Source organism: Pinus tabuliformis, chromosome Q (assembly GCF_031772625.1).
Source record: "Pinus tabuliformis cultivar Carrire ecotype Pingquan chromosome Q, CPIR1, whole genome shotgun sequence".
Lineage (NCBI taxonomy): Eukaryota > Viridiplantae > Streptophyta > Pinopsida > Pinales > Pinaceae > Pinus > Pinus tabuliformis.
The window spans coordinates 455,354,320-455,369,250 of record NC_142296.1 but is presented as its reverse complement, the minus strand read 5'-3'; the positions used below and the strand labels follow the sequence as shown (position 1 = coordinate 455,369,250).

At 37.8% G+C, this 14,931-nt stretch overlaps 1 protein-coding gene across 1 annotated transcript; it reads left to right on the top strand.

The window, feature by feature from the left end:
- Positions 1 to 1,192: 1,192 nt before the first annotated feature.
- On the top strand, positions 1,193 to 3,425 carry LOC149220165 (uncharacterized). Its single transcript, XM_089387014.1, has 5 exons — positions 1,193 to 1,677; positions 1,860 to 2,134; positions 2,274 to 2,376; positions 2,495 to 2,753; positions 2,907 to 3,425. Exons 1-5 carry the CDS (start codon positions 1,193 to 1,195, stop codon positions 3,423 to 3,425), a joined length of 1,641 nt encoding a protein of 546 aa, XP_089243140.1.
- The last annotated feature ends 11,506 nt before the right edge of the window (positions 3,426 to 14,931 follow it).

The window sequence follows — 14,931 nt, the reverse complement described above, 5'->3', positions numbered from 1 at the left end:
TTCTCTATCGGCACTTTTGACCTCTGTGGATTTACATAGATCCCAGGGCCATACCCCTCCATCCTCCCTCATATGCTCCCTCCCACTCCCCTCTCCCGCTACATCCCCTTGCCTGCCATCCCTGATATCTTTCTCTCTCGCATCTCTCCCCATCCCCTCCCCCCCTGTATCTCCCCGGTACTCTCTTTGATCTCGATCGAAGGATAGAGGGTTTGATGCCATTGGTCTGGATTCTGAAGCTGCCCCTGTCCCTCATAAGAATTCTCACAACCGACCCTCTTGCATCACTAAAGCTAGACACACTGCTGACGAATAAGTCGCCCTTGGGCGACAACAAACCATCTTCAGGGCCCTTAGAGTGAAGAATGGCCCCCTCTTTCACCCTACATGAAGATCCTATCCTTTAACTGTAGAGGGTTTGCTAGTTTGGCAAAAAAACTAGCGCTCAGGAGACTGCTTACCTCGTCACAGTCAGACATTATATTTCTTCAAGAAACCCTCTGTTCAGCCGAACTTCTAATACATACTCTCAACTCCTGGCTACCCAATTGTACCTTTCATGCATTGGATTGCGTCTGGGAGATCAGGAGGTTCAACTATTGGGATAAATAACAAAGCGATGGAGATCAGAAATATTTGGGGAGGCAGAGGCTTCATTGGGTTGGACATTTTTGCACACTCCATTGAGATGGACATTCACATCATCAATGTCTATGGCCCTTGTGCAGACAGGGCTAATTTTTGGAGATCCTTACTTGAATATGACCTTTTACAGGCAGATAACATTATTCTTGGAGGCGACTTAAACTTTTCATTGGGTTTTTGTGAATCTTGGGGACACTCGGCGTAGGTTGACTCCTTATCAGACACTATTTCCAATCTACTTGAGGAACATCAGTTGGTGGACATACCTTCGGCCAGGTTATAGTATACTTGGACAAACAATCGCAGTGGAGATCAAAGCTTGGCTAGAAGACTTGACAGGTTCCTTATCAAGGAATTCCTTCTCAACAGTCTTCCCCGCATTCGTCAATGGGTTGGAACTGGTGGCATATCTGACCATCGACCAATTTTCTTGGAAATGGCCGAAAAAAATCAAAAGATCAGGAGCCCCTTCAAATTTAATTCCTCTTGGTTAAAGGACCCATCATACATACAGTTGGTTTCTAACTATTGGCAGACCAACCCTATAATGGAAGGTGAGGGTCATACTGAAGGCTTCATTAGGAAATTATCTGAACTTAAGAGGATCTCTAAAATCTGGGCACATCAGAAGCGTATTTGTGATGACAATACTCCGAGGGAGGCCAAAAGGGTCATCACTTTGCATGAGGATACATCAAATGGAACCTTCGCCACTCCTGAGAGCAAAGAACATTACTCCTCCCTCATCATGAAGTGCGCACATATTCTGAAGGAAAGAGAAGAAAGTTGGAGGCTTAGGAGTAGAGAAATATGGCTCACCGAGGGAGATGATAACACGAAGTTTTATCATAAATTTGCCAATGGACGCAAAACCATTAATACAATTTGGGAATTGCAGGATGAGCGGGGACAGACAGTTACAACTCAGAATAATTTGGCCAGGCTAGCTACAGAGCACTTTAGGGGTATATACAAAGCCCCTAGAGATGTAAACATCATGGAGATCATGCGGGTGGCTGAACATTTTCCCAGGTTTGTTCTACAAGAAGACTCGGAAGATCTACTGAAAGAAGTAACCATGGAAGAACTGGAGGCAACTATAAAATGGTTTAAAAAGATAAAAGCCCAGGCCCAGATGGGTGGACCATTGAGTTTTACATTTCTTTCTTTGAAATCCTGGGGAATGACCTTCTTAAGATCGTGGAGAACTGCAGAAGGAATGGCAGAATATCTTCAGCCATCAAATCCACATTCATAGCACTTATTCCCAAATCGAACAATCCTGTCTCTTTCAATAATTTCCGCCCCATATCCCTCTGTAATTGCTTATACAAGGTCATTCCTAAGATCATAGCCAATCGTATGAAGCCTATTCTATCTCGTCATATATCTCCAGAGCAATTTGCCTTCCTTCATCACAGACAGATTCATGAAGCTATTGCTACAGCACAAGAACTCATGCATACAATGCAGCTCAAAAAGCAGAAAGGTATGATTCTAAAGGTGGACCTATCCAAGGCGTTCGATCGAACAAACTGGCTCTACATCAGACTACTGCTGACCCATCTTGGTCTCCCATATGAATATATCAAATGGATAATGAGTTGTATAACTGATGTATCTTACAGTGTGCTTCTTAATGGTGAAGCTATATCCTTTTTCAATTCGGAGAGAGGCCTCAGACAGGGATGCCCTTGCCCTTACTATTCTTACTTATTATGGAAGGACTAAGTAGGACTATTACATCTGCTCGAGATAAGAATCAGCTGACAGGCATTAAAATCGCTGAATTTTTTTATCTCACTCATCTATTATTTTTTGATGATATTCTGATTTTCTTAAATGGCAGTATCGGGGACTCCACGACCCTTCAGAACTTATTCATTCTTTTTCAACAAGCCATAGGGATGGTGATAAATGACAGCAAATCCATGATTACTACTGTCGGTTGCACACAACATGAGATCACATACGCAACACAGCGCTTCCCGTTCACCTCTTCGAACTTGGCAGAAGGTATAAAATACCGAGGATTTAGACTAAAGCCTCTCGGCTACAGGATTGCGGACTGGACTTGGCTCATTGCGAAAGTGGAAAAAAGACTACCAGTATGGTATCATAAATATCTCTCTCGGGCAGGTAGATTGATTCTCATCAAAGCAGTAATTAAATCCACTCTAGTGTACTGGATGACCCTGGCCTGGATACCTAAAGGTATATTGAGTAGATTACAAAGTATATGTTGTAGATTTCTATGGAAGGGACACCAACCGGGAAAGCTATTTGCCTGGGTTAAATGGGACACCATTGCAAAACCCAAAGGTTGGGGAGGGTGGGGCACCAAGAGGCTTGATCTATTCTCCAGAGCATTAGCGGCCAAGCTCGGTTGGCAACTCCTCACCACTAACAGTCTCGGGTCTCGTGTTGCTCAAGTGAAATACATCAGGCCAATGAATCTTATGGACTGGTTCCGTCAGCAGCATGAAACAAGACATAACATATCTAATATCTGGAAAGCAGTTATTGGCTCACTTCCACTTCTGCGTGAAGGCATTACATGGCGTATCAAGGAAGGCAATTCTGTTCGAATCAGTTTGGACCCGTGGGTAGGCTGTGGCAACGCCCATAGACTATCGACAAGCCTATTAAGATACCTACACAGTAGAGGAGTTACACACATCAAGCACATTGGTGACAACGACAATTCTTCCTTTCTTCAGCAGGCATGGGTATCAGCACGAGATATGGAGATACCAGTCCAGTGGCAGCATGAATGGTAGGATTACACGGATGCCCTTACCCAGGCACATATCAGACTCATTGATGGACAAGATGAGATAATATGGGCCTTTGCCAGACATGGAGTATACACCCCGAGGCAGGGTTATATAAGGCTTATGGAATCTTACAAGCCACAGGACATCCTACAAACCTGGAAAACACTCTGGAAGCTCAAAGCAGCTCCTCGCACGCGCTTATTGATGTGGAACATCCTCTTCGAAAAGATCCCTACCGGGACCAACCTAATGAAGAAATCATTTTATGGCCCCTTCTGGTGCCACTTGTGCCGCAAGGAAGAAGAAAGTACAGAGCATTTTTTTCTAAAATGCACTACAGCTATGGAATTTTGGCAATCCATCATCACTCACTATCCTACCTTAAAAAACTGGCAGGGGCAAAACCTCATCGATGCATGGAACATATGGTGTCAAAATCACTCAGGAAAATACATTAATATGCCACTGCTAGTATGTTGGGCAATATGGATAGCGCGTAACCAGGCCATCTTCAACCTCAAGTCCCCCCACTGGCCTGTCATATTACACCATACGATCGCCGATTTTGACTTGCTACCAGATGTGGAAACCAGTGTCCCTCCCCGCACCATCAGACCTGAAATCATAGACAAATCTAAGCCCTGGGCATATTTTGATGGCTCTGCTCAGGAGGCAGGCTGTGGGGGTGGAGCCATCCTTTACCTCAATGAAACACATAGCTACAAGATCCAAATTAACTTAGGCAGGGGCACCAATAACTTTGTTGAACTGTGCACATCAAAACATATTATACACTTTGCATTCCAAAAATAGTGCAGACAACTGCAACTTTATGGAGATTCTAAAATCGTTTTGCAACTGGTTGAATGATGCATCTCATTGCTATGCATTTTCATTGAGGCATATATTAGATGAAGCTAAAAGACTGATTTCATATTTTGACTCCTTTGTCTGTCGACACATTTACAGGGAACAAAACAAAGAAGCAGATCAACTATCCAAAGAGGCAGCGCACAGACAAGGAAATGACTGGTTGATACAGGAGGAGATAGACAGAACTTTCTACCAGCATTATCATAGACCTTTTGATGATCCTATAGGAAATGGGATATAAGGCCCTCATATAATCAGAACAGCTTTTGTATTATCATGTATATATATCCACTACTTCGTCATGAGTAACAACTCTTTTTTTGGTAACGTACAGTATTTTTGTTGCTCTCTGCGTAGAGCAGGACTTAATTTTTGATCTACTTATTTCAGTTTTAACTAGTACAGCCTTTGTGGACTCCCTGCGTGGAGATATTACAGACTATCCTTACGATCTATAGATTGTGAACTCGTGAGGCTTCTCTGCCTCCATATGAATATGCACTTGGCATCTACAAAATGTAATTTCTTTATATCAATAGAAATTACGACTTTTTTCCATGGGAAATATATATGTGTGTGTGTGTGTGTGTGTGTGTATTATTTATTCATTTTGACTTTGACTATTTATTTATTTATTTTAAAAACTAGCTGTTTAATATAGTGATTACTTATTAATATTTGTTTTTAATAAATTAATAAACTAATATCATTATTTAAATATTATTTTTCAAAAACTAGCCGTTTAATATAGCCGTTACCTATTAATATTTTTAATAAATTAATGAAATAATATCATTATATTTTTTTTTCAAAAACTATCTATTTAATATAGTCGTTACTTAATAATATTTGTTTTTAATATACTAATAAATTAATATTATAATTTAAACATTATTGTTCAAATATAGCCGTTATTTGAAATTATGTCTCTACATTGCTCTCTATTTAAGCCTTTACCATGGTCTGCCTCTTCATCTGGTCTTGATGATGAACCACACTTGTTGGTACAAAACGTGTCGGCCAAAAAATTCTCTCATGTGATTTCTACCGAAAGACTTCGTTTAATATAATTCATTTTGATTCCAACAGTGAGTATGGTCACAAGCATTGTTTTATTTTCAATATGTTTGATTCCATATCTATTTTTCCTCCTTGGAATGATGTATGGTGCAGTAGAATATTCAAATTTAAACTCATTAATTTACTTTTGAACTCGTGTGTTTTAAGTTTGAAACCCTTAATGAGTGCTCCATGTTCCAAAATATTATTAATATTTTCCTTCTCTATTCATTGTTCTCTCTATAGAGTTGAAGCACAGATTCTTAATTGCCTATGTGAAAACTTTGTCTCCTTCACTTTCTGCTACACATATTAAATTCAAGGCTTTGCAATGCTCATTGCTTTTGGCCATTCTGGGCCAAAGACTAGGTTTCCTGAATTGGGTAATCTAATGCAGGAGCATCTGACACTCTTAATTAAAGGACGAATCCAAAGCTGAGAAAAGAGGAAATGTGGACAAACGAGAAAAACTGGGGACAAATTCTGTTAAAACCGAGCTAAATGATGGAATGGATAAGTCTCTAGAAGACTTATTTAATGTAATTTAATCTGCCATATTTATGCATAACGGGATATTAGGGATTTGTTGAGTGATTGTGGGAGGAAATCGTGCATCTTAAATGATCTACGACTATTGTAATCTCTTATAAAAAGAGAGTTTGTGTAAGAGAGACGAGATAGAGCAAGAGATAGATATTTATGGAACCAGAGTGTAGATTCAATGTAGTCGAGAGGGGGAAGTGCGACTAAGGCTAAAATGCCTTAGAATATAATCAATTTCTGTATAATATAAATCTGCCTGTGTGTGTGAATTCTGTGTATCTGTGTATTTATGTCTTTCTGAGTTATTCCATGTGTTGGAGTGTTGATCAACCATTGATCACTAGAAGGATCGATGATGATCAAATGTTAATCATATTATTGTTATATGGGTGTCGTGTGTGAAACATAATATGGCAGAGGAAAGCTGTGAAAGGTGTAAGTCCATCAATAGAACGAGAAGAGAAGAGTGGATGCATAGGGGTCGTTGGATCTCATGGATCAATGGACTAGATTAATTCACATTGAGCGAAGTATTCATATCGCATCAGAGGATTGTTAAAGGGGAGCAAGGGCCATCGAACCGATAGATCTACAGATCTAATGATCATCACATGGTGGAAGAGCGTAGAAGTTAATTTGCAAGGAAAGTAGTTTCGCAACAAGAAGTGGTATTTCGAGCAAGTTAGAAGTGGTATGTGGTAATTTGGGTTGGGCAACCGATTCCACTAATCGTTCGACACGTAGCAGTCGAGGAGGGAGGAAAACTGCTTTTCAGGCGGGTACTCTCCGTACATGTTGTGCACCTGAAAATCTCTGAAATCTGATGGATCTAGTGCGAGTTGATCGATGGTGGAGGATCAACGGACTGTTTGAAACTTCAGAGTGAATATTGACCATTGGATCGAAGGGTGTAATGGATGGCAGAGATCTGGCCGATTGGAGATTAGAGAATGGAAAGCGCAGCGGAAAGGAGATGGACCGAGGGCAGACCCAACAATTTATAGATGCAGGCGTAATGTATTTGAAGTTCGGCATTATGTGTTCGGAGCGTTGTTCCTATGTTTCCCGTGTTATCACGATAGTTTAATGGTCCCGGGTTCAAAGGCTTAAGGCCTCAATAACACTTTCGATAGGTTTTTGGGCCCATAACCCACAGGCCTCAGGATTGAAATTTGTAAATGAAAGGGATTTTGCCTTACGAGGATCATTACCTTTCATCATTTGGTATCAAAGCAGGGAAAGGTTAAGGGAAGAAGATTTCCTGCGATAAGGAAGAAGGAGTACAAGAAAAAGGAGAAGGAGGTACAATTTTTTAAAATATGGAGATTTCATGGTCTTTACTGTCATGCAAATAGCGACAGCCGAAGGTGAGACGACTTGCAACAAACCTAGAGCGAGGAGTGCTCAATTGGTTCCAGAGAAGAGAAGTAGAAGGATGCCAAAAGACTAAAGCTCAGAGGAGAAAGCTTGGTGAGGTATCGTGTAGCAGGGAAGACTGTTATTGCAGAGGTTGGTTGTAGCTCACAAAAGATCATGAAGGAAGTTCACTGAGAAGTGGGTAGAATTTCTAAGGATAAGGAGAAACATATGACCAGGAGGTCATAAATTTTTGTGCCTCGGGAGTCTAATGCGGGAGCATCTAACACTCTTAATTAAAGGAGGAATCCAAAGCTGAGAAAGGAGGAGACATGGAAAAACGAGCAAAACTGGGGACAAATTTTGTTAAAACCTAGCTAAATGATGGAATGGCTAAGTCTCTAGAAGACTTATTTAATGTAATTTAATCTGCCATATGTATTCATAACTGGAGATTATGGATTTGTTGAGTGATTGTGGGAGGAAATCGTGCATCTTAAATGATCCACGACTATTGTAATCTCTTATAAAAAGAGAGTCTATGTAAGAGAGATGAGATAGAGCGACAGATAGAGATTTGTGGAACCAGAGTGTAGATTCAATGTAGTCGAGAGGGGGAAGTGTGACTAAGGCTGAAATGCCTTAGAATGTAATCAATTTCTGTATAATATAAATCTATGTGTGTGTGAATTCCGTGTATCTGTGTATTTATGTCTTTCTGAGTTATTCTATGTGTTGGAGTGTTGATCAACCATCGATCACTAGAAGGATCGATGATGATCAAATGTTAATCATATTATTGTTATATGGGTGTCATCTGTGAAACAGAGTATGGCAGAGGAAACTTGCGAAAGGTGTAAGTCCGTCAATAGAACGAGAAGAGAAGAGTGGATGCACAGGGGCCGTTGGATCTCATGAATCAACGGACCATATTAATTCGCATGGAGTGGAGTATTCATATCGCATCGACATATTGTTAAAGGCGAGCGAGAGCCATCCGATCGATAGATCTACAGATCTAATGATCATCGCATGGTGGAAGAGCGCGGAAGTTAATTTGTGAGGAAAGTAGTTTCACAACAGGAAGTGGTATTTCAGGCAAGGCAGAAGTGGTAAGTGGTAATTTGGGTTGGGTACCTAATTCCACTAACTGTTCGACACGTAGCAGCCGAGGAGAGAGGAAAACCGCTTTTCAGGCGGGTACTCTCCATGCAATTTTTTCACCCTAAAATCTCTTAAAGCAATTGGATCTAGCGCGAGTTGATTGACGGTGGAGGATGAACAGATTGTTTGAAACTTCGGAGTGAATATTGAGCATTGAATCGGAGGATGTAATGGATGACAGAGATCGAGCCGATCGAATATCGGAGAATGGAAAGCATAGCAAAAAGGAGATGGATCGAGAGCAGATGCAACGATTTATAGATGTGGGCGTAATGTATTTGAATTCTGGCCTTATGTGTTCGACGCATTGTTCCTATATCTCCCATGTTATCCTGATAGTTGAATGGTCCTACGTTTAAAGGCTTAAGGACTCAATAATGTTTCTTATAGGTTTTTGGGCCCATAACCCACAAGCCTTAGGATCGAAATTTGTAAATGAAAGGGATTTTTCCTTACCGGGATCATCACCTTTCATCATTTGGTATTAGAGCAGGGAAAGGTTAAGGGAAGAAGACTTCATGTGAGAAGGAAGAAGGAGTGCAAGAAGAAGGAGAAGGAGGTACAATTGTTTAAAATATGGAGAGTTTATGGTCTTTACTGTCGTGTAGATAGCGGCAGTCGAAGGTGAGATGACTTGAAACAAACCTAGAGCGAGGAGTGCTCAATTGGTTCCAGAAAAGTGAACCAAAAGGATGCCATAAGACTAACACTCGGAGGAGAAAACTTGGTGAGGTATCGTGTAGAATATTACTGCAAAGGTTGGTTACAGCTCACAGAAGATCATGAAGGCAGTTCCACTGAGAAGTGGGTAGAATTGCTAAGGATAAGGAGAAGCATATGACCAGGAGGTCATAAATTTTTGTGCCTCAGGAGTCTGATGCAGGAGCATCCAACACTCTTAATTAAAGGAGGAATCCAAAGTTGAGAAAGGAGGAGACGTGGACAAATGAGAAAAACGCGAGACAAATTCTGTTAAAATCGAGATAAATGATGGAATGGCTAGGTCTCTAGAAGACTTATTTAATGTAATTTAATCTGCCATATGTATCGATAACGGGAGATTAGGGATTTTTTGAGTGATTTTTGGAGGAAATTGCACATCTTAAATGATCACGACTTTTGTAATCTCTTATAAAAAGAGAGTCTGTGTAAGAGAGATGAGATAGAGTGAGAGATAGAGATTTGTGGAACCAGAGTGTAGATTCAATGTAGTTGAGAGGGGGAAGTGTGACTAAGGCTGAAATGCCTTAGAATGTAATCAATTTCTATATAATATAAATCTGCATGTGTGTGTGAATTCCATCTATCTATGTATTTATGTATTTCTGAGTTATTCTGTGTGTTGGAGTGTTGATCGACCATCGATCACTAGAAGGATCGATGATGATCAAATGTTAATCACATTATTGTTATATGGGTGTCATGTGTGAAACAGAGTATGGCAGAGGAAACCTACAAAAGGCGTAAGTCCATCAATAGAACGAGAAGAGAAGAGTGGATGCACAGGGGCGATTAGAACTCATGGATCAATGGACCATATTAATTCACATTGAGCATAGTATTCACATCGCATCAGTAGATTGTTAAAGGGGAGCGAAAGTTGTCTGATCGATAGATCTGCAGATCTAATGATCATCGCATGGTGGAAGAGCGCGGAAGTTAATTCACAAGGAAAGTAGTTTCACAAAAGGAAGTGGTATTTCAAGCGAGGCAGAAGTGGTAAGTGGTAATTCAGGTTGGGCACCTAATTCCACTAACCATTTGACACGTAGCAGCCGAGGAGAGAGGAAAACCGCTTTTCGGGTGGGTACTCTCCGTGCAAGTTGTGCACCCAAAAATCTCTAAAAGTTGTTGAATCTAGCGCGAGTTGATCGATGATGGAGGATCAACGAACTCTTTGAAACTTCAGAGTGACTATTGGCCATTGGATCAGAGGATGTAATGGATGGCGGAGATCAAAGAATGGAAAGCACAGTGGAAAGGAGATGGACCGAGAGCGGACCAAACGATTTATAGGTGCGGGAATAATGTATTTTAAGTCCGGCCTTATGTGTTCGGGGCGTTGGTCCTGTGTTTCCCATGTTATCCCAATAGTTTAATGGTCCCAGGTTTAAAGGCTTAAGACCTCAATAACACTTCCGATAGGTTTGTGGGCCCATAACCCACAGGCCTCAGGATCGAAATTTGTAAATGAAAGGGATTTTGCCTTACTAGGATCATTGCCTTTCATCATAATGCATTGCAGAATTCATGGACTGTCCCACTCACCACCATTTCTAAAAGTTTTATTGATATTTATATGTCTCAAGCACTGGTTCCCCCACATCTAGGAACTGTCTCTGAGAGTTACAATAGTGTCATTCTACTACTTCGTTTCAAATTACTTACATCTCACACATACTCTACCTCATTTATTGTTATTTGAATATATTATTTGACGGAAAAATTATATGGGAAAAATCCCTAAGCAAGAAACATGAAATTATGAGTCATTCCAAGCAATGACAAGTGAGAAATTTGTGGAAATAGAAGTATACAAAAGAGCCAAGTTTTCAAGTTAACCCGCTAGCTTGGAAAAATGTAGAGGGTGTATTTGCAGTGGCAAGAGGCATGAAAATTTGGCCCTTCAAGACACATATATCAAGATATATACATCCACCATTTTTAATTAAAATATGGTCTTTATCAAGAAATTTAGATTTCAAATTGTGTTACAATGAGAGATAACAATTCTTAAATGAAGTAACCCATGCATAAGAAATTAAATATGTTGGGTTTACAGTTAAGGTTGAATTTTTTCTCATAGTTCCTTGGTGTGACATAGAAATATAGTTTCCAAAGTCACATCTGTACTTAAAAAATTGCAAATAGTTTTGCCTCAAAACATTCTGCATCATATACATTAAAAAAAATTTGAGTTTGAGAAATTGACTTTATGGAGAACAAAGAGGCCAACTTATAGCAGGAAAGTCTTGAAAACAAATATTGCTAATATTTCAAGGGTTTTACATAATTATTATCATTTTTAATCAATCGAATATCTTGATCAACTTTCGCTCATAAATCTGGATCAAAGTTCAAGAAATTTTACATTGTAGTAAAAAATATTAATCAAAATTCACATAGAAATCTTGATCAAAGTTCAATAATTTTTTACATTGTTGTCCATACTTCATGGTTTTATCAAACATTTAATGAGTAATAAGTTTGATATGTTCTTGTGCATAGATAACTAACATAAAGAACCATTTCTACGTTTTATTTTGGAAGCTACAACGCTGACAAACAATTTGAATTTTCTCATGAGTAAAGGGTTAACATTTATCTCTATATTTCTTCAAAACCATGGCTCAATTATAGTTCTTGTATAGTAAAATAAATCATAGAATATTCCTCTTATGTTATAGCAAGGATACTCAAAAAAATAAAAAATAAAAATTCTCTTGACATTTTTTTTCTCTTAAAATTATGTCAGTTTCTTATGCTTTGTAAATATTGCAATTTTTGTGTATTTTTTGAATGATTGAAACATTTAATTATCTTCCTCTCTAAGAAAAAAGGCATGAACTATGTTTAAAATGACTCGAAATAGAATCATACAAAGAATTTTGGTACATATTGCTTGCATCAACACACAATTTGGTCACAGAGTTTGTCACAAAGTCTAAATATGGTAGTTAGCATTGAGCCTTAAGGATGTCAAGTAACAAAATTTCAAAATGAAGCCATAAAATTTATAGGAAATAAAATGGATATGTTTCCTCTCCAAATTCAAATGGTATAGTAAGAATTTTTCAAAATATTCCACATTCTTATTTTATGGCAAGTGGGTTAAAGTGGGGAATTTGTCAATCCATCTATTAGAACATATAATCACCCAAATCAGAGGATTGTCCTAGAAAGGAAAAATATGGTTTAAAACACACTATCTAGAAGGAAAACCATGGACATATTTGATAAAAAAATGTTAAGGAAAAATCGTAATTGTAAGAGAGGGATGCCACAAAATTGGCTCAAGTATCCCTAAAAGGAGCTCACCTTCCTAGTCTAAAAATACATCACATGCGAAGGAAGGTTTAGCCTTATCTATCTCTATCATATCATGATATTTCAACATGAGAGGAGAGAAGCTAATGAACCTTCCATACTGATTTTTTCAAAGCCATTACCAAAATGGAAAGGAACATTCAAAGGCATCCTAGTAGTGAAAATAGAAGCGTATATTAGCAAGGTTTGATTAAAATGATCATTGAATGGGAGTTGGATAACACTCAATGAACTTGGGATAAATTCTTGATAGAGAATTAGTTTTTTGAAGTGCATGAGGATGACCCAATTGAAGAAGAAAACTTCCATGGAAGAAGAAGAAAAAGTACAAGAAGAATAGTTATAGGAAATAGGCACTATTTACAAGATGAATCACAAGAGCCATGTCCAAATAAATTGAGAAATAAAAAGGCAAGGATCAAGTATTTGCTATCAAACCAAAGAATCAAGGAACTAGTTTTTCATCAAGAAATTAACGGGTTGATGAAGATAAGTAGATTATATATGATTACATAGAATCTTCAGAGGTACAACATAATGAGGGGGAGTAGCCATTCATAGCAAAGAAATCCAAAATGTCTAAATAATAATTTATCATTGATGAAGAATATGATTATGTCCCCACTGACGGTGAGATTGACGAAATCATGATAAATATGCCTCCAAAGTATACACTTAAAACTCATATGACTATTCATGAAGAAGTCTTAGGAAAAAAGAAAAGAAAAATAAAAAGAATGAGAAATATCATTGAAGAAATGGAAGTCCTAAAGAGGTATCTCAAAACTCAAAATGAGCTACTTACTAGGGATCATTTGACTTTGATAGAAGAGAGTGAGAAACTAAAAGAAGTAAAAAGGAAGCTTCAGGAGTAAAATGACATAGTTTTGTAACAAGCTTATATTTAGTACTATAAGAAAAAAAACTCAAAGAAAAAAATAAGAGCCTTAATGAAAATTACTCGTAAATTATCCAAACAATAAAGGGAAAACATCACAAGTACTACCAAGGGATAATGCAGATATCTTCTTACAAGGTGTAAACGTTGTTTGACAAATATAGTCACATAGTTTTGAATTACGAGGGGCATGATATACCATTAGAGGAATTTGGAAGTCTAAAATGGACCTCCTAAGCAAAAAGTAACACCAAAATAAACTTTATAAGGACCAATAGGATTCAAGATGATGATGTCAACCATGGGGCGTGATTCATCATTTTTAGAGTAAAAAAGTAAAAACATTAAAAAATAATAAAATAACAAAACTACTTTTTCAACTCGTATTTTCAACTTATTTCCCTAATTTTTTACTCAAATTTCAAGTGGGAGTACTCATTGGATGCAAAATTTAGTTACTCGTCCAAAGAGTACCCATGTTGCATACTTTCGATGAACCCTTCTACACAAACAAATGAGAAATACATGAAAAATGTGATTGCAATCACCTTTTCCATGTATTTCTCCTTTTTCGTGTAGCATGGTCCTTCGAAAGTATGCAACATGGGTAATCCTTGGATGAGGAATTAAATTTTGCATCCAACAAGTGTTCCCGCATGAAATTTGAGTAAACCCATAGGGAGATAAGTTGAAAATACGAGTTGAAAAATAGTTTTTTTCTTTCTTCCTTCTAAATTTTGATGATATAATCTAATATTATTTTATTATTTCCACTATTATTTTATAATTTCCTTAGGAGGCCCATTTTGGACCTCAAAAGTCCCCTAATGATTCATTCTAGGAGAGATGTAAGACCTTTGTTTTAAATAACTTTTTCTATGATTTATGACCATATTCCAACCATAGGAAAACTATCGCATGTCACTTTTGACACTTTTCTATCATATTTCCCAAGGAATTTTGTAATCCATTTTTAATTTTTGAAAACCAATAGAATAATGACATTATAAAAATAATTCATACAATAAGAAATCTCTCATAAATGCTCATTTGTTTCTATACATCCAAACCATCTTGGAAAAATCTGCAAAATGGGTTTTGTAGACCAATATCTTGATATGGATGAACACATATTTTCTCAGAAAAATTGACATGAAACTACCTCATGAATGTATGGCCAACACAAGCAGTCTTAAGGCAAAAATGTAGGAAAATTTCCTAAAATCCTCCCAAATCTAATGTAAAACGATTTTAGCCATGATTTAAGCACAAAAGTAGGGCAATTTGCTTGAAATATAATCTCGGAATAGATTATGATTACTAGCATGGAGGATTTTTAGAAGTTAGTTTCAGCGTTTTGTGTATAAAAGAAAGATAATGGGGCTTTCTAAGTAAGATTTTGTAATTCTAAACAGTTTAGAATTATTTTGGTGATATTATTGTTTACATAGTTTATTTCTTAAGCTTAGGTTTATGTTCTATTTCAATTAATATATTAATCTCTCTTTATTTTCCAATGCTTCTAGTCTTTGGTTTCCTTGTGAAGGAGTTGAGGTCCTGCTCAATAAA

What these genes read in the sequence shown, in the direction of transcription:
- LOC149220165 (XM_089387014.1), top strand. Translation starts at nt 1,193, where the DNA reads ATGGAAGGTGAGGGTCATACTGAAGGCTTCATTAGGAAATTATCTGAA. An exon ending in GTGGCTGAACATTTTCCCAG is followed by an intron (nt 1,678 to 1,859) that starts GTTTGTTCTACA and finishes GGAGAACTGCAG; the next exon opens with AAGGAATGGCAGAATATCTT. An exon ending in ACTTATTATGGAAGGACTAA is followed by an intron (nt 2,377 to 2,494) that starts GTAGGACTATTA and finishes CTTAAATGGCAG; the next exon opens with TATCGGGGACTCCACGACCC.